General features: G+C 50.0%; 1 protein-coding gene across 1 annotated transcript in view; it reads left to right on the top strand.

Annotated features, from left to right (window-relative positions):
• The first annotated feature begins 15,262 nt into the window (after nucleotides 1–15,262).
• UBE2G1 (ubiquitin conjugating enzyme E2 G1) overlaps nucleotides 15,263–15,912 on the top strand; it is a 102,834-nt gene continuing 102,184 nt past the window's right edge. Inside the window, exon 1 of the mRNA XM_060647680.3 lies at nucleotides 15,263–15,778. Coding sequence (XP_060503663.3) covers nucleotides 15,295–15,778 — 484 coding nt within the window. The 5' untranslated portion in view covers nucleotides 15,263–15,294. The remainder of the gene's footprint in view (nucleotides 15,779–15,912) is intronic.

Raw genomic sequence — 15,912 nt, 5'->3', positions numbered from 1 at the left:
CGTGAGTTTGAGCCCCACGTCGGGCTCTGGGCTGACAGCTCGGAGCCTGGAGCCTGCTTGAGATTCTGTGTCTCCCTCTCTCTCTGCCCCTCCCCCGTTCATGCTCTGTCTCTCCCTGTCTCAAAAATAAATAAACGTTAAAAAAAAATTAAAAAAAAAAGAAAAAGTCCTTATATTTTAGAGATATTGAATACTATAGATGAAATCATATATTTGGGTTTTGCTTTAAGGTAATTTGAGGTGGAGTGGGTACATGGGGCTTCATTATTCTATTCTCTCTACTTTTGTGTATGTTTGGTATTTCCCACCGTAAGAAGTTATAAACCAACAACGAACTTCATGGTGTAGACAATGGCACCCCTACCAGGTTGCACTCAAACCTCACCCCCACTTTGGATGCAGAACCTGTCTCTGCCTGAAAGAGTCCCGATTAAGTAAAAGTAATAAAGCGTGCACCAAATTTAACCTGTAGTCCCCGTTCCTCCCACGGGGTTTGTGAAGACAGAGTAACAGAGATGCTTCAGAGTGTGCCCCAGGCTAAATTATTTTATGGGAGTAAGAGAGAGACTCTTTCTGATAACTGAGCATCAGTTGGACTTCAAGGGCCTTTGTTCATACTTGGCGGTGTGCCCCCCCCCCACCCCCCCGGCTTCGTTTGTATCCTCTCAGAAGCAGACCCCGAGATGAAGCTTTGAATGCAAGAGGTTTATTTGGCAGGATCCAGGAATACCTGTTGAGGGATGGGGGGCAGTGGGGGAGGGACGGAAAGCAGGGCGTGAGCAACAGGGCCCGATTCTGGCCGCTGGGGCCGTTGTAGGACTGGGAGGGCTGAGGAGGGCGGGCAGAGAGCGGCTCCTGCGGGGGCCCGAGGGGCGTGTTGGGCCCTGCCTGCTGGCAAAGCCGACCCCAGCCTTGCAGTGCCTCGTCCCATGGGCCTCGAGGGCCCTGAAGAATCCGCTGCACTTCCTTTTGGAAGAAGGACCGTTAGTGTTCTGATCACAGAGTTACATGCACGTACAAAACAGAGCTAAACAAGGTAGCCAGATGCAGTCATGCTTTTCTCTGGAGGACGGCGTGCGGGACTCTGGCGGGAGAAACGGGCGTGGGCCTGCTCCCACACAATCCAGCATGCGCCCCCTGGAGTGGCATCACGGGGGCGGGGGGGGGGGACACCCTGCTCCCGAGGGGTTCTGCTGAAGGACCTAGCAGACTGTGTACTGTGTATGGGCAGGCCCTCTCGGCCTGGGTTTTCTCCGGGAAGGATGGTCTCTCAAGGCAGGACTTAGGTCTGCGAGTACGCAGTTCTGATCGCCCCTTACCTCCAGCCTGCCCTCGTCGGCTGGCCCTGGACGAATGCGTAACGGGAGGGAGTGAATAGGCAGATGATGGTCTGGGAGGGAAAGTGAGTGTTTAACTGCGTCAGGAATATAACAGGGTCATTTCTATCAACCTCCTCTGACCCCCTGGAACATAAACCGTTTTCACGACTGGGGTCTGTTGTTTAGAAATGCTAAGTTCAGCCGGCACAGCCCTCAGGGTTTGAGCCTTTAAGAAACCAACTCACGGCCTCTTTCTCTTCCTGCGTCTCCTTTATCCGTGTGTGTTTGCAGCTGTGATGCAGGAGACGACACTTGTGTTGGGCCCTCAGGGACCGAGCGAGCAGGGAATCTCTGAGCACCTGTGCCGTGCCCAGCCCGTGCGGGGCTCTCCCGTCTTCCCTTCACGGAAATCCTGCCAGCTTGTGCCCCTTTTGTTAGGTGAGAAAAGGCAGCTGGCCGCCAGGGAGGAGGGGGTCGGCCTTTGGGAGCCGGCCTCTGGTCTCAGCCCGGGCCGGGGCTGGGTACCACCGAACAGCCGGAAGCCAAACCCGGACGGGGCCTCCTCTGCCTCCGGGATGGCGGCTGTGGTTGTCACTGCGTCTTGGGCTCCTGCGGTCTGTGCAGACTCCGGGAGTTTGCATGATTTTTTAGTTCACGTGGGATGGGCGTTTCTGCTCACTGCAGCCCATGGCACGTCTGTGGACCTGAGACGTCAATCGCCAGTGCCCCAAGCCGCGGACCCTGGCTTTAGCCCTTCCTCCCCGCTCCGGGGTCAGAAGCCAGAGCCTCTGTGAGCCATCGGTTTCGTCACCTGCTCACAGAGCTGGTCTCTGATGGAGGCTGGTGCTTTCCCGCCGCGTCCCCCACGGCGCAGAGCCTCAGAGCCACACGTGCTCCCCTGGACTTGAGAAAGCCATGAAGGTATATAGTAACTACCAGGCGATCTGTCAAAGGAAGCTTTGGCCAAGAATTCGTACTGGGGGGCTGGCAGAGTCGGTGGAGCGAGCAACTCTGGATCTCGGGGTCTTGAGTTCGAGCCCCACGTGGGATGTATAGATTACTAAACAAACAAACAAACAAACAAACAAAAAAACCAAAAATCGTGTTGGGAGATTTACCGAGGGCAGAACGTTTTCCTCATTCGTTCATGCAACTCGTGTTTAAGGAGCAAGAACCAGGCCTTGTTCTGGGCCTTGGGCTCCGTGGTGAACAGGCAGGAGGACATGCTGTGCACACAGAACGTCCACTCTTTCTCGAGGCTCCCATTCCCCAGGTGATCGTCAGTGACAAACAACAGCACTTCTGGGGCGCCCGCGTGGCTCAGCCGGTTGAGCGTCCGACTCCTGATTTAGGCTCAGGTCATGATCTGGATCTGCTCGTGAGCTCGAGCCCCGAGTGGGCTCCGTGCTGGTGGTGGGGAGCCTGCGTGGGACTCTCTCTCTCTCTCTCTGCCCCTCCCTTGTTCGTGCGCTCTCTCTCTTTCCAAATGAAGGCATCAACTGAAAAAAAAAATAAATGAATCACAGCACTTGCTGTAATGCACTTAAACAGGAGAGGACTTCACCGAAGGTTATTTGGTAGCCTGCTGGGTTCTGGGACGGCCGGAGGGTCCCGTCGGGAGGCTCGAGATCCGGATCCACGTTAGATCCTCTGTCCCATAGAGCAGCCACTGGCCATGCCAACACCCGAACCGTGGCCAGTTTGAATTGAGGTGTACTTTATGTATTAAATACACACTGAATTGGGGCGCCTGGATGGCGCAGTCGGTTAAGCGTCTGACTTCAGCCAGGTCACGATCTCGCGGTCCGTGAGTTCGAGCCCCGCGTCAGGCTCTGGGCTGATGGCTCGGAGCCTGGAGCCCGTTTCCGATTCTGTGTCTCCCTCTCTCTCTGCCCCTCCCCCGTTCATGCTCTGTCTCTCTCTGTCCCAAAAATAAATAAAAAAAAAAATGTTGAAGAAAAAAAAAAAATTTAAATACACACTGAATTTCAAAGATTTAGTATTGGAAAGAATATAAATTATCTCATGGATTTTTTTTTGTATCAATAACATGTTGAAATAATAACATTTAGGATATATTGGGTTAAATCAAATATGCTATTTGAATGATCTCATCTTTTTAAAAAATATATATATATATTAAAAAAAATTTTTTAACGTTTATTTTTGAGACAGAACATGAACGGGGGAGGGTCAGAGAAAGAGGAAGACACAGAATCTGAAACAGGCTCCAGGCTCTGAATTGTCAGCACAGAGCCCGACACGGGGCTTGAACCCACGAACTGTGAGATCATGACCTGAGCTGAAGTCATGCTTAACCGACTGAGCCACCCAGGCACCCCAATATATATATGTGTGTATATATATATATATATATATATATTTTTTTTTTTTTTTTTTTTTTTTTAAGTAAGTGCTACACCCAACAGGGGGCTCGAACTCACAACCTCAAGATGCAGAGTCACATGCTGCCCTGACTGAGCCAGCCAGGCTCCCCTTAACATTTTTTAACTGTGGCTATTAGGCAATGTAAAATTACTTCTGGGGTTCACTGGGCTTCTGTGGGACAGCTGGTGCTGCTGTCCTCACGGCCCTGTAGCCTGAATTCAGGCCTGGGGGTGGGTCTGATGGCCCGTCCCCACAGCCCTGTACCCTGAATTCAGGCCTGGGGGTGTGTGTCTGATGGGTGGTCAGGTTGAAACTTGGGGGTCCTTGCTGCAAAAGAGGTCCGGCAGGTGAGTCCCAGCATCTCCCTTTGGGAGGCGAGAAGTCAGCCACAGAGAATTGGGTTCACGGGCGGTGGGTGGCTACACGGATACTCAATCCCGTGACAGGCGCCACAACCGTTCCGAAGCAGTTCTGTGTGGCACGCGGATCGGCCGGCCGTGGAGTCCCCGCTCACGGGCACGACAGCCCTTGAAAGAACCCGGTCTGAGCTTTTCCATCAACCTGGAAGAGGCTGCTTGGGTCTGCAGTAGCACTGGCTCCCGGGGAGTCACTCCCACCCTTGGGCACGGGTCCCGCACCCCCCGCATCCTTGAGTCGACCTCTGCGCAGGGGGCACCGCCGAGGGACATCTCCCAGGTGGGCGGGTGAGGGCCGTCCTGCCTGCGTCCCTGGCCAACGGTGCCCCCTGTTCTGTGTCTTATGCCACCAACACCCCATCCTCGTGCTCCCGCCTCCTGTCCCCTGCTCCCAAAGGAAGAAGTCCTCTCCTCCCTGCTTAGCGCCTCCCTGTCCACCTGTGCTGTGGCCACGCCTCCGGCCGTCCCCGGGCAGCCTGCTCAGCCCACAACCCTCCTGCCCTCTCCCTCACCCACCCCTGCTCATCCCCTACTCCCTCATCCTGCAAGATGACACAGCAAAACCCAACGACAAAAGCTTCTCCTTTGGCCCAGACTTCTCGTCACCGCCAGCCATCTTTCACCTCCTCGATGGTCGTATTTCTCAAGAAGGTCACCTGTGGTCAGTCACCCCCTGCAGCTCTGTTATCGGCATGCCTCCTGGGACAACAACACCTTCCCTGTTGCTAAGGCTGGTGAACACCTGAGACAGGTGAGGAGGGTCAGGCTTGCGGGAAGCCAGGTCTGGGACTCAGGTTCACGTTTCCGGCCACCGTGTGCTTTGTGAGGACAGCAGCAAACCTAAGCTGAGCCTGAGTTCCTTGTCTGGGCTTCTCTCTGCCCCCCTGGGAGCTCGAGAGGCCCCTTCCCCTCTCTGATGGGACTGGCAAGGTTATGGTGAGGATCCCAGCAAACCCAGAGGGTGGGTGGGTTGCTCTGCAGCCCGCAGAAAGCTTGGGGTCCCAGCAAATGTTTTCTTTGAGGGGCCCGAAGGCCCTACACTCAGCACCTTCTGAAGGCACACGGGTTCATCCCATTTTACAGATGGGAGAACTAAGGCACCAAGGGATACATACGTTAATTAGCACTTCGGGGGACCGGGAGTGTACAGATTTTGTATTGTTACTTAACCATGACCACAACCAAACAGAAACGTGTGAGCAGCTGGGACGGTGGGGCCTAAGGTGGGCACAGACACAGGTAACTTAAGACAAGGTCCCTGCCATCTTCAGGGCAGTGCACACATATCCCTCCCTGAGCTGCTGCCCTACCTCTTTTCTGTGTTGTAGTCAAAGAGGAGAGCCTCTTCTAAGCCCCCCAGTGCCTTCCTGCTGCAAACAGAATACAGCCCACTGCTCACCTTGTCCCCCGCTCCGCCTGTGCCCCCGCCCCAAACCTTCTGCGTGATCTTATGCCAGCCTCCTTGGAACCTCTCGCGGCTGCCTGCTCTTCAGTCTCCGCTCAAATGTCACCGCCTCAGAGAAGCCCTCCGGGACTGCCTTAGCTGGGGTAATCTCTCCAGTCAGCCTTTCCTGACACCCTATCTTATTTTCCTCACAGCACTTCTCAGTGTCTGCGATTATCTTTTTGTTGACTGAGCTACTGACTGTCGGTCTCCGCCAGAACGTGAACTCCTTGCAGATTTTATCTTGCCTTTTCTTGTTTACCACCGACTCAGCAGTGCCTGAACCAGTACTGGCACATAGTAGGGCTTCATAAATATGTGCTGACTCCGTTCGTCCACCACCGTGGCCCATTTGTCCTCAGCCTGTGCACCCCTCGCCTGGGCCCGCACCGTCCCCGGACCCCGCTCTCACCAGGGGCCCTGATAGCGCTGTCACCAAGGGACAACCCATTTTTTTAACCTCTGTCCTTAACCCTCACCGCTGTCTGTTCTGGTTTTCATCCTCTTGAGTTTCTCCCGGGGCTTCCCGCACTTCCTGTCCACCTCCCCGAGGTCAGTCTTCCCGAGCGGCTCTGTGCCCTCCCTGAAGTCTGGCTTTCTCCTCTGCTCCAACCGTTTAAATACCACCCAAGTTTCCTCTGTCTGGAACGTGGTCTTTCTTCTGGCCTCCCTGAGCTGGCCAGTATCTCCAGTACAGCTGAGGGCTGTGGGCACAGCCGTCCCATTCCCGCTCTCGTGTGAGGGTGTTTTGTAGTGGCCATTTAACAGGTTAGGGAAGTTCCTACCTATTCCTCATTTATTCAGACTTTTTTTTTTAAATTTTTTTTTAACGTTTATTTATTTTTGAGACAGAGAGAGACAGAGCATGAATGGGGGAGGGTCAGAGAGAGAGAGGGAGACACAGAATCTGAAACAGGCTCCAGGCTCCGAGCTGTCAGCACAGAGCCCGACGCGGGGCTCGAACCCACGGACCGTGAGATCATGACCTGAGCCGAAGTCGGCCGCCTAACCGACTGAGCCACCCAGGCGCCCCTATTCAGACTTTTTATAAGAAAAGGACGTCGAATTCCACCCAGTGTTTGTTCTGTGCCGAGACGCCTCTCCCCGCCCTGCCCTTAATCTGTTAATGTGGCAAATTATACTGATTTCCTAACGGAAACCGAACCATACGCCCTGGACATATCCATCTCAGACGTGATGTACTAGTTTTTATAGGTCGCCGCATTCAATTTGCTAATTTCTTCTTTAAGGTTTTGCATCCATGTTCATGGTTTACACTGATCTGCAATTGTCCTTTTTCATACTGAGCTTATCAGGTCTCAATATTAAGATTATACTAGTTTTATAATGTGTGCCCTCTGTCCCTACTCTAGTTTGTGTGAGATTAGTATCACTTGATCTTTGAAATTTGGTAAAACATCTCAATAAAACCATCTGGGCCTATAGTTTTTTTTTTTTTAACTTTTTTTTTTAATGTTTATTTATTTCTGAGACAGAGAGAGACAGAGCACGAGTGAGGGAGGGGCAGAGAGAGAGGGAGACACAGAATCAGAAGCAGGCTCCAGGCTCTGAGCCATCAGCCCAGAGCCCGACGCGGGGCTTGAACTCACAAACCGTGAGATGGTGACCTGAGCCGAAGTTGGTCTCTCAACCGACTGAGCCACCCAGGCGCCCCAATATAGTTTTTCTTGTAAAAAGATATTCAACTACAAATTCCATTTGTTTAAAATAGGAATGGGATTTTTTTTATTTTTTAATGTTACTTTTTTTTTTTTTTACTTTTTAATGTTTATTTATTTTTGAGGGCTCATGTGAGTAGGGGAGGGGCAGAGAGAGAGAGGGAGAGAATCCCAAGCAGGCTCCATGCTCAGCACAGAGTCTGATGTGGGCTTGATCTCATGAACCGGTGAGATCGTGACCTGAGTCAAAACCAGGAGTTGACGGTTAACCAACTGAGCCACCCAGGCACCCCGACTTTTTTCCACTTTTTCACTATTATGACTAATGATGCTGTGAACATTCCTGTACGAGTGTTTTTGTGCGAACAAGTGTTTTCAGTTCTGTTGGGCATATACCTAGGAGTGGAATTGCTGAGTCATATGGAGATTCTATGTTTAACTTTCCGAGAAACTGTCAGCCTATTTTCCACAGGCTGCTACTTCACATGTAATGCCCACCACGTGGGAGGGTTCCAGTCCCCCATGTCTGTGACACTTGTTAGCATCTGTCTTCTTTATTCTCTCCGTCCTGGTGGGCGTGAGGTGGTATCTCATTGTGGTTTTGATTTGCATTTCCCTGAGGTTAATGATGTTGAGCCTCTTTTCATGGGCTCACTGGCCATTTGTATGTCTCCTTTGGTGAAATGTCTATTCAGACCTTTTGCTCATTTTAGAATTGGGTTATTTGTCTTTTTACGGACTTGTGGGGGTTCTTTGCGTAGTCTAGATATGAGTCCTTTATCAGACACACGACACGTAAAACTTTTCTCCCACGTTTAGTTTTCTTCTTACTTTCTTGTTGGTGTCCTGTGAAGCACAAAGTTTTTAATTTGGATGAGGTCTGATTTATCTATTTGTTTGGTTGCTTGTGCTTGTGGTATCTTGTCTAGGGAACCGCCTGCCTAAAAAGATCACAAAGATTTACTTTCATGTTTTCTTTTAAGCATTTTATAGTTTCAGCCCTTATCTTTAGGTACCCGATCCATTTTCAGTTAATTTTCATCTATGGTGTGAGGTAGGGGTCCACCTTCATTTATTATGACATTTTTTTTTGGTATGTGGCTATTCAGCTGTCTCGTCCCATTCTTTGTGCTTAGTTTGCTAGTCTGTTTCTAACGTTTTACAATAAATGCTTAGCTCGTTCAATTTTCAGTCTTTCTTCTTTTCTTCTTCTTCTTCTTCTTCTTCTTCTTTTTTAATATTTTATTTTTCTACACCCAACATGGGACTCGAAATCATAACCCTGAGATCAAGCGTCCCGTGCTCCACCAACCGAGCCAGTCAGGCGCCCCCTTTCTTCTTTTCTAATATAAGCATTTAAAGTTATAGATTTACCTTTAAATACTTTTTACTTTTTAATCTAGAAAAAAATGAGCAAAATTAAGAATCCAGGAGAGGCTTATTCTGTATTTGAAGAACACATTGGCACCCCCCTGTCTGTACCACCCTCTGCCAGGTATACAAACCCACACTGAATAAGCATAGGCCTATAGTAATCTTGAAAGACTATCCAGCTATGGATTTAACAGAGTCGACGTATCCACCTGACTGTATCGAGTGTTTATTGTGCAGCATCAGTATATCAAGTTCCGAGAACAGAGGAGGAAAGTCCTGCCATTCCAAATCTTACAGACAACTGAGAAGGAAAAAAAAAAATGCAATACTGTACGATAGATGCTGGGATAGGAGATGTAAAACAGGCTGGAGCTGGGAAACAGAAGTAAGATTAGTTTTGAGATTGAGAAAAGTTTTCTGGAGGAAACTGCTTCCTCCAAGGACCGGCAAGATGAACGAGTAGGAGTTCTCCATGTGGACAGGAGTAGAGAGTGTTCCAAGCCACTGGGACAGTGAAGGGAAAGACCAAGACGTGCGAAAACAAGCCGTGGCCTTTTGGAGGAAGGAGGAAAGCGCCGTCAGGAGCAGAGAGTGTTAGGAAGAGGCCCGGGGTGAGAGATTCAGGGTAAAGCTGGAGCCTGGGCGAGTCCCTGAAACTACACAGTGAAAGGCAGACCATAACGGGGAGCTTAGATTTCGTCCTCAAATAGGTGGGGGGGGGCCGCTGTGTGTTTTAAGTAGGAGTGAGACAATAGCAGGTTTCGCCTTTGGAATGTTTCACTGTGGCTGCAGAGAATAGACGAGGGGAGAGAGAGTCAAGACCAGTGGCGGTGAGACCCTCATGGAGGTTTTGGCATTTGCCCAGGCTTGGGTCAGGGAGTGTCCAGGGGAATGGAAAGGAGCAAACATTTAGGCCTCGGTGACAAATCAGATGTAGGCTGACCCTCCTGTTTCTGACCCGGGTGAGTGGGCACCATGGCTCATGACAGAGCAGGTCTGGGCAGAAGACACTGAGCTCCAATCAGGGTGGTGGGACGAGCTTGTGGGCGCCCCTCCCCCTCCTGGCCTCATCTGAGGACTCGGGCATCCTCGGCCCCTCAAGGGAAGGCTGTCTTCACTCACCCTCTACCAGGCTCAGCGCTGGCACGCTTAGCATCGTCTATTTCCGTTGCTGCTTTCCAGACTTTTCTCTTTTTCCCCCTTACCCTAGCTCTTTTGAGGTTAATGCCATCTGGCTGTACCACTGAGTACTCCCTTTATCCCTACTGCTGATGGATCCATTCACCAATGGCTTTGGCTCCTGCTTCCCAGGCTTCCTATCCCACTCTGGCCCTCGTCCTTGGGGACTTAGTTGCCCATGTGAATGACCTTCCCAGTACTCCTGCCTCACCTCCTTGACCGACTCCCTCCTCCCCAGCAGCCAGCCTCTCCCACATTCACGTCATAAACATATCACAGCCGAATTCTGGATTCCAAGCCACCCACCCTGACCAGCATTTCCTGTCCTTCCTGCTTGCTTGGTTTAGTGCCTGAACCGCACGATTCTTCAACCTCATCAACATCCTATTATTTGTATCATTTTTCCACTGTCCATTAGCCCCTTCCAATTTTCACTTCCTTCTCTGCTCGGACAAGAGTCCACCGCTGTGGTCGCTCTCTTCGCACACCCTCGACAAACCTGCCCGTTTCCATCCCCCTCTGCGCCAACTCACAGGATGCGCCCAGCTGCCAGCCTTCTCCATGTGGGCACCTGAGCAGCGGGGCGTTACCAAAAACACAGATACTGAGCCGGACCTCGTGGGCCCACTTTCAGGTCATGCCCACAAAACGCGTGTGGGCCCTGGGTGCCGAGTCCCACGCCGGCCTTTAGCCTGCCGTGCTCCACCAAGGTGAGCAGTGGGTGGCCAGGTTCAAGTTTCAGCCCTCACCTCTCTCTTCTTCTCAGCAGCATGTGGCCGTGGACCGTTCCTTCCTCCCAGAACATGTCCTCCTATCTCCGGTTTTCTCCTTTTTGTCCACCTGTCAGCCTTCACTGCTGGTTTCTCCCCCTCTACCTGGCCTCAGATGTCTGGGTGCTTCTGGGCTCATTTTTAGGCTTAAGGAAAAAAATCTTGGGGCGCCTGGGTGGCTCAGTTGGTTGAACGTCTGATTCTTGATTTTGGCTCAGGTCATGATCCCAGGGTCGTGGGATTGAGCCCTGAGTCAGGCTCCCTGGGTCAGGGATTGAGCAAGGATCCTGGTTGAGATTCTCTCTCTCTCTCTCTCTCTCTCTCCCTCGCCCCCTCCCCTGTTCTCTCTCTCTCTCTCTGTCTCTCAAATAAAATGAAAAAACAAAGAAAAAATGTATCACACTCTCTCTCTAGGAAGCCTAATGCTGCTGTCTCCAAATCTGTATCTGTAGCTTTGTCCTCTTGTCTGAACCCGTCTTAGGTATTAATTTGGCATGTCTGCTGGGAGGTCTAATAAACAGCTGAAACATTTCTGATCCAAATAGATATTCCCCATACCAAAGCCTGTCTTCCTGCCCCCCTTTTCCAAATCAAGCCAGTCATTCCAGGGTCATAAACCAAGAGCCATGTTTCCCATGAACCCACAGTCAGTCTGTCAGCAAGCCTTGCTCTCTTACTTTCGAGGTGTATCTCAGATCCGCTCCGTCCCCCTTCCCACACCTGCTTTGGCATCCCTGCACCCACCCCGGTTCAAGCCACCACCATCTCTTGCCTCATCTTCTGCCATAGACTTCTGATTGGTCTTCCAGAAAACACTTCTCTTTCCCATAGGCGCCAAAGGGAACTTCAGACCACATGGACTAGATTGCACCCCTCCTAAGGCTTCCACTGCAACAAGGCTAAAACCCAAACTCCCTGCTGTGGTCGACGAGGCCCTTTGCAAGACGGCACCTGCCTGCCTCCATTTTGTCCCCTCTTCACCCACCCATGAGGACCTGTCTAGTCTCGGACAAGCTGTGAGCTCTCACCTACCTCGGGGCCTTAGCAGTAGTGGCTTCCTCGGCCTGGAATGCTCCTCCCCAGGATCTTCAAATGGCATCTCCTCTTTGCAATGCAGATCTCAGTCCAAATATCTTCTGTTGAGAGAGGACTTCCCTGACTACCTTATCTAGTTTAGACCCTTTTTCTTGAGTTATTCGCTCACCCTATTTATTTCCATCACAACACTTATTATAATCTGATGCTGAATTGTTTAATATTTGTTTACTTTGTTACTGTCTGTCCTCTCTTACTGGATATCAGTGCTATGAGAGTAGGGGCTTGATTTGCCTAGACTACTCCTGGACCCCTCATCTTAAAAACTAACTTTAGCTCATAGTAGGTGTTCAACAAACACTTGTTAAATAAATGAATACAGAGTTAGACAGGTGAAATTGCCAATATAAGCCTCTGGTGGAAAGATCTGTGCTAGAGATAAAGATTTGGGAATTATTATAAAAAATAAATCTTAATAAGCAAGGTATAGGAGAGAACTTCCTTAATCTGTTAAAAAAAAGATCTACAAAAAAAAAAAAATGCAGCATAAGGCTTAAGAGTGAAACACTGAAACAGTCCCTTTAAGAATGAATAAAGATAAGGGTCCCCACCACCACATCTTCTAGACAACTCTGCTGGAGACCCTAGGCAGCATGGTTAGGCAACAAAGAGAAACAGTGTTTCAAAAGAAATAGAAATGACATTATTTGGACACATTCTTTTTGTAGAAAATCAAAATAATCTATAGATAAGTGATTAATTTAGAGTTTAGTGAGGTTTCTAGATTAACATACAAATGTCAGTGGCTTTTTAAAATAATTTTTATAGGGGTACCTGGGTAGCTCAGTCAGTTAAGTGTCTGATTCTTGATTTTGGTTCAGGTCATGATCTCATGAGTTTGAGCCCCGTGTCGGTCTCTGTGCTGACAGTGTGGAGCCTGCTTGGGATTCTCTCTCTCCTTCTCTCTCTCTGCCCCTCCTCTGCTCTCTCTCTCTCTCTCTCAGTAAATAAATATTAAAACAAAAAAAGAAAGAAATAAAATAATTTTTTATATATGAGGAAAATGCAGACTATGTCATTATCCTATGTTTACCTCTATATATAAATGAAAACGTCTCATCACAAAACTCACTGTGAGACTGTGAGCACTGAGTTAAAAAAGACAACACACAATAGACATAGCAAGGCCTGTTATAATACCTTAAAATACTAGATGTAACAAGAAAGTCCTACAAATATCCAAGAAGAAAAAAAAAATAGGTCACCTAAAATGGAACAAGAATAAACAGCATCACTGAATGCTAGAAGACAATAAATCAATACTTTTGTATTTCTGAAGACAAATAATGATTTTAAACATAAAATTCTATACCCAGCTAAGCTGGCATTAAATTATAGATGTTTAAAACTTTGGCATTTTTGGAGATATAAGGACTTGGAAATTTTGCCCTATATATATTCCTCAGAATTATCTGAGAATATGCTCCAGCAAAAGAAAGGAGTAAACAAAAAAGAATTACACTTGAGATCCAGGATGAAGTAGATTGAGCCCAGAAGAGTGGTCAAAGGGAATCCTAGAAGACTTCTATATGGCAGGCATCGCTCAATGCAACAAGCCCAGATGAGGGGGGTAATACAGTCTTCCAGAAGGGAGATTTCTAAGAAAAAGGGCTTGATAGAACAAAGTAACAAGGGGTGGGGTAGGGAAGGGAAGGATATTGATTATAATTAAGATAGCACAAGAAAAATAAGCATAATTAGAAACCCTAGGCCACAAAAAGTCCATGTAAGGAATACATGTAATTATAATCCATTATAGTCAATATTCATAAACTCACAATAGTGTAAAAACTATTGATTGATATAACAATCATTGATATAAAAACTGCTCATTGATATAAATTTGATGATTTAATGATATTAGGAGAATAAAGGAATGGAAGATAGCATAAGATAATGAAATCCTCATCAGTTACAGCAAGAATAAATATATGAGGTCTAGACTGGGTAAGTCCAGAGAAAGCACTAAAGCATATTATTATTATTATCATTAGAGAAAGAGAGAGAGTGGGAAAGAGGGAAACAGAGAGGATCTGAGGGAGGGTCCATGCTCGGCATGGAGTCCGAATTGGGGATCATTCCTTCAACCCTGGGATCATGACCTGAGCTGACATCAAGAGCTGGCCACTGAACCGACCGAGCCAGCCAGGCGCCCCTAAAGTATATTGTTTAGAATAAATGGAGGTAACTACCAGAAGAAACTGCTAAGAGTGTTAAAAGGCATTGCATGTGGCAAGCAGGATTTAGGAGTGGGTAAGGGGTAGACAATGTTTTTGAATATAAGCCTTAATACACTGTTTGACATGAACTGTGTGCATTTATTACTTTGATAATATTAAACATTTATTTAAAAAGAAAGATTTTTAGGGGTGCCTGGGTGGCTCAGTTGGTGAAGCATGAGCCTGCTTTAGATTCTGTGTCTCTCTGTATCTTCCCTGCTCACACTCTCTCTCTGTCTCTCAAAAGTAAATAAACAGAAATTTAAAAAGAAAGATGTTTAGTCCAGAAAAGAGGAGTGTTTTCAGAAACTGATTTTTTTTTTTTTTTTTTTTTTGAGTCCTTCTGAGGACTGGGATTAGTTCTGGCTCACAGGGGGAGCCACGCTGTAACTCGGTAGCATTTCTGATCCTGTAGAGAAGGACTGATTCTCCCATCCTACAGCTCTTTACGGTTCATTTTCTCATTCTAAATAGTAAGTCATCTTCAAGCCTTCCTTTTTATTCTTTTCCTTGGAGGGAGTCCTTCAAATTGAGTAAACTTCAGGCCTCACAAAACCTGGGTTAGACCCTTGGGTTTGTTGTCCTGAAGGAGTTAGGATTCACTCTTAATGTTTATTTGGTCCTTTGAGTTCTTTTTCCAGGGGGAGGCTGAAGACAGTTTTTTTTTCAGTAGTTTTTACAATCCGGAAAACGGTATTGGAACCTGCTCCTCCTCTGGCTATTACCGGGAACTCAGACTGTAAGCCTTTGGGGGGCAGGAAGAGAGCTGGACTTTTGCGTGCCTTCCACAGCCCAGGTACAAAGTTAGTACAGGTTCAGTACTTACCTGTTCAAAACACAGATGGACTCAAGCGCCATTCGGAGAGTTTGGAGAATTTATGCGCGGAAGAAGGTTGCGGCGAAGAGGCCGGCGAAGCGGGCTGAGCACAGCTGCTTTCCCGAAACCCTAGGGCACCCTTCACTTTTGCTCAGGAGACGCCTTTCTGCACCGCAGTTTGAGTATGTCAGAGTCTGCTAATCTCAGCTGTCCTTACTCATAGAGTCCTACTATCTACACTTAGTCGGTTCGTAGTAGGAGATGTGCAACATTTTGTTTCAAGAATCTTTCTGGGCATGCTTTCTGTAGGGGGACTTAACATTCAGTCTGTTTGGGGGGTTTACTTAAAATGGGGCACACCGATAAGTCCGGCTTTGACAATGACTAATTCACACACCACGTGCGGACTGTTAGACCACTGCTGGGTAGTCGCCAACAACCGGCCGTCCACCGTTCCATGCGACCCCTGCACGCCCAGACCACCTGCTGCAACCTCGAGGCGCAGCCCGGACACTCCGCGACCTCTCCGACATGGCGCCCGCGGGGCGTCTGCAGGCGGCGGCCCAGGAGCCAGACGCGCCAGACCTTCCCAAGATGGCGGCGGCGGCGGCGGCGGCGGCGCGCAGGGGGCGGGGTTCCGCCGCCGGGGGCGGGGCAGGCCAGCCAAGGGGTCGGGCTTGCGGGCGGGCCCCACCGAGGTGGGCAGCCCCAGCGCGCCTGCGCGGAGCGGCCCTGCGCGCAGTGAGGCAGTGGCGGGGGAAGGCACCGGCGGGGCCGACAGGAGGCTTGAAGGAGGGAAGCGGGCGAGCGGAGTCCCAGCGCGCGCCGCGGCCGCCCGGGCGCCCTCCCCTTCCGGGCGTGAGGCGCCGTGTGGAGCCGAGCGGACCCGCCGCCCCAGCCCGGCCCTGCCCCGGCTCCAGCGCTCCCGTCGCGGGGGCCCGCGTTCCTCAGCACACCCGGCTCCAGGCGCCCCCAGAGCCTGCCCCCGGCCCTCCGAAAGCCCCGGCGCCGGCCCGGGCCCTCGGCGGGAGGATGACGGAGCTGCAGTCGGCGCTGCTACTGCGAAGACAGCTGGCAGGTGAGAGCGGGCTGGCGGCCGTGCGCCGGGCCGGGCCCGGGCCGCGGGGAGCCGCCGCCGCCAAGTCCTCCCTCCTCCCGGGCGGGCGGCCGCTGGCGAGCCCGGGGCGCCTGTCCGGCCGGGCCCGGCACTTG

Source organism: Panthera onca, chromosome E1 (genome assembly GCF_046562875.1).
Source record: "Panthera onca isolate mPanOnc1 chromosome E1, mPanOnc1 haplotype 2, whole genome shotgun sequence".
Lineage (NCBI taxonomy): Eukaryota > Metazoa > Chordata > Mammalia > Carnivora > Felidae > Panthera > Panthera onca.
This window is presented reverse-complemented; position numbering and strand designations above follow the sequence as displayed.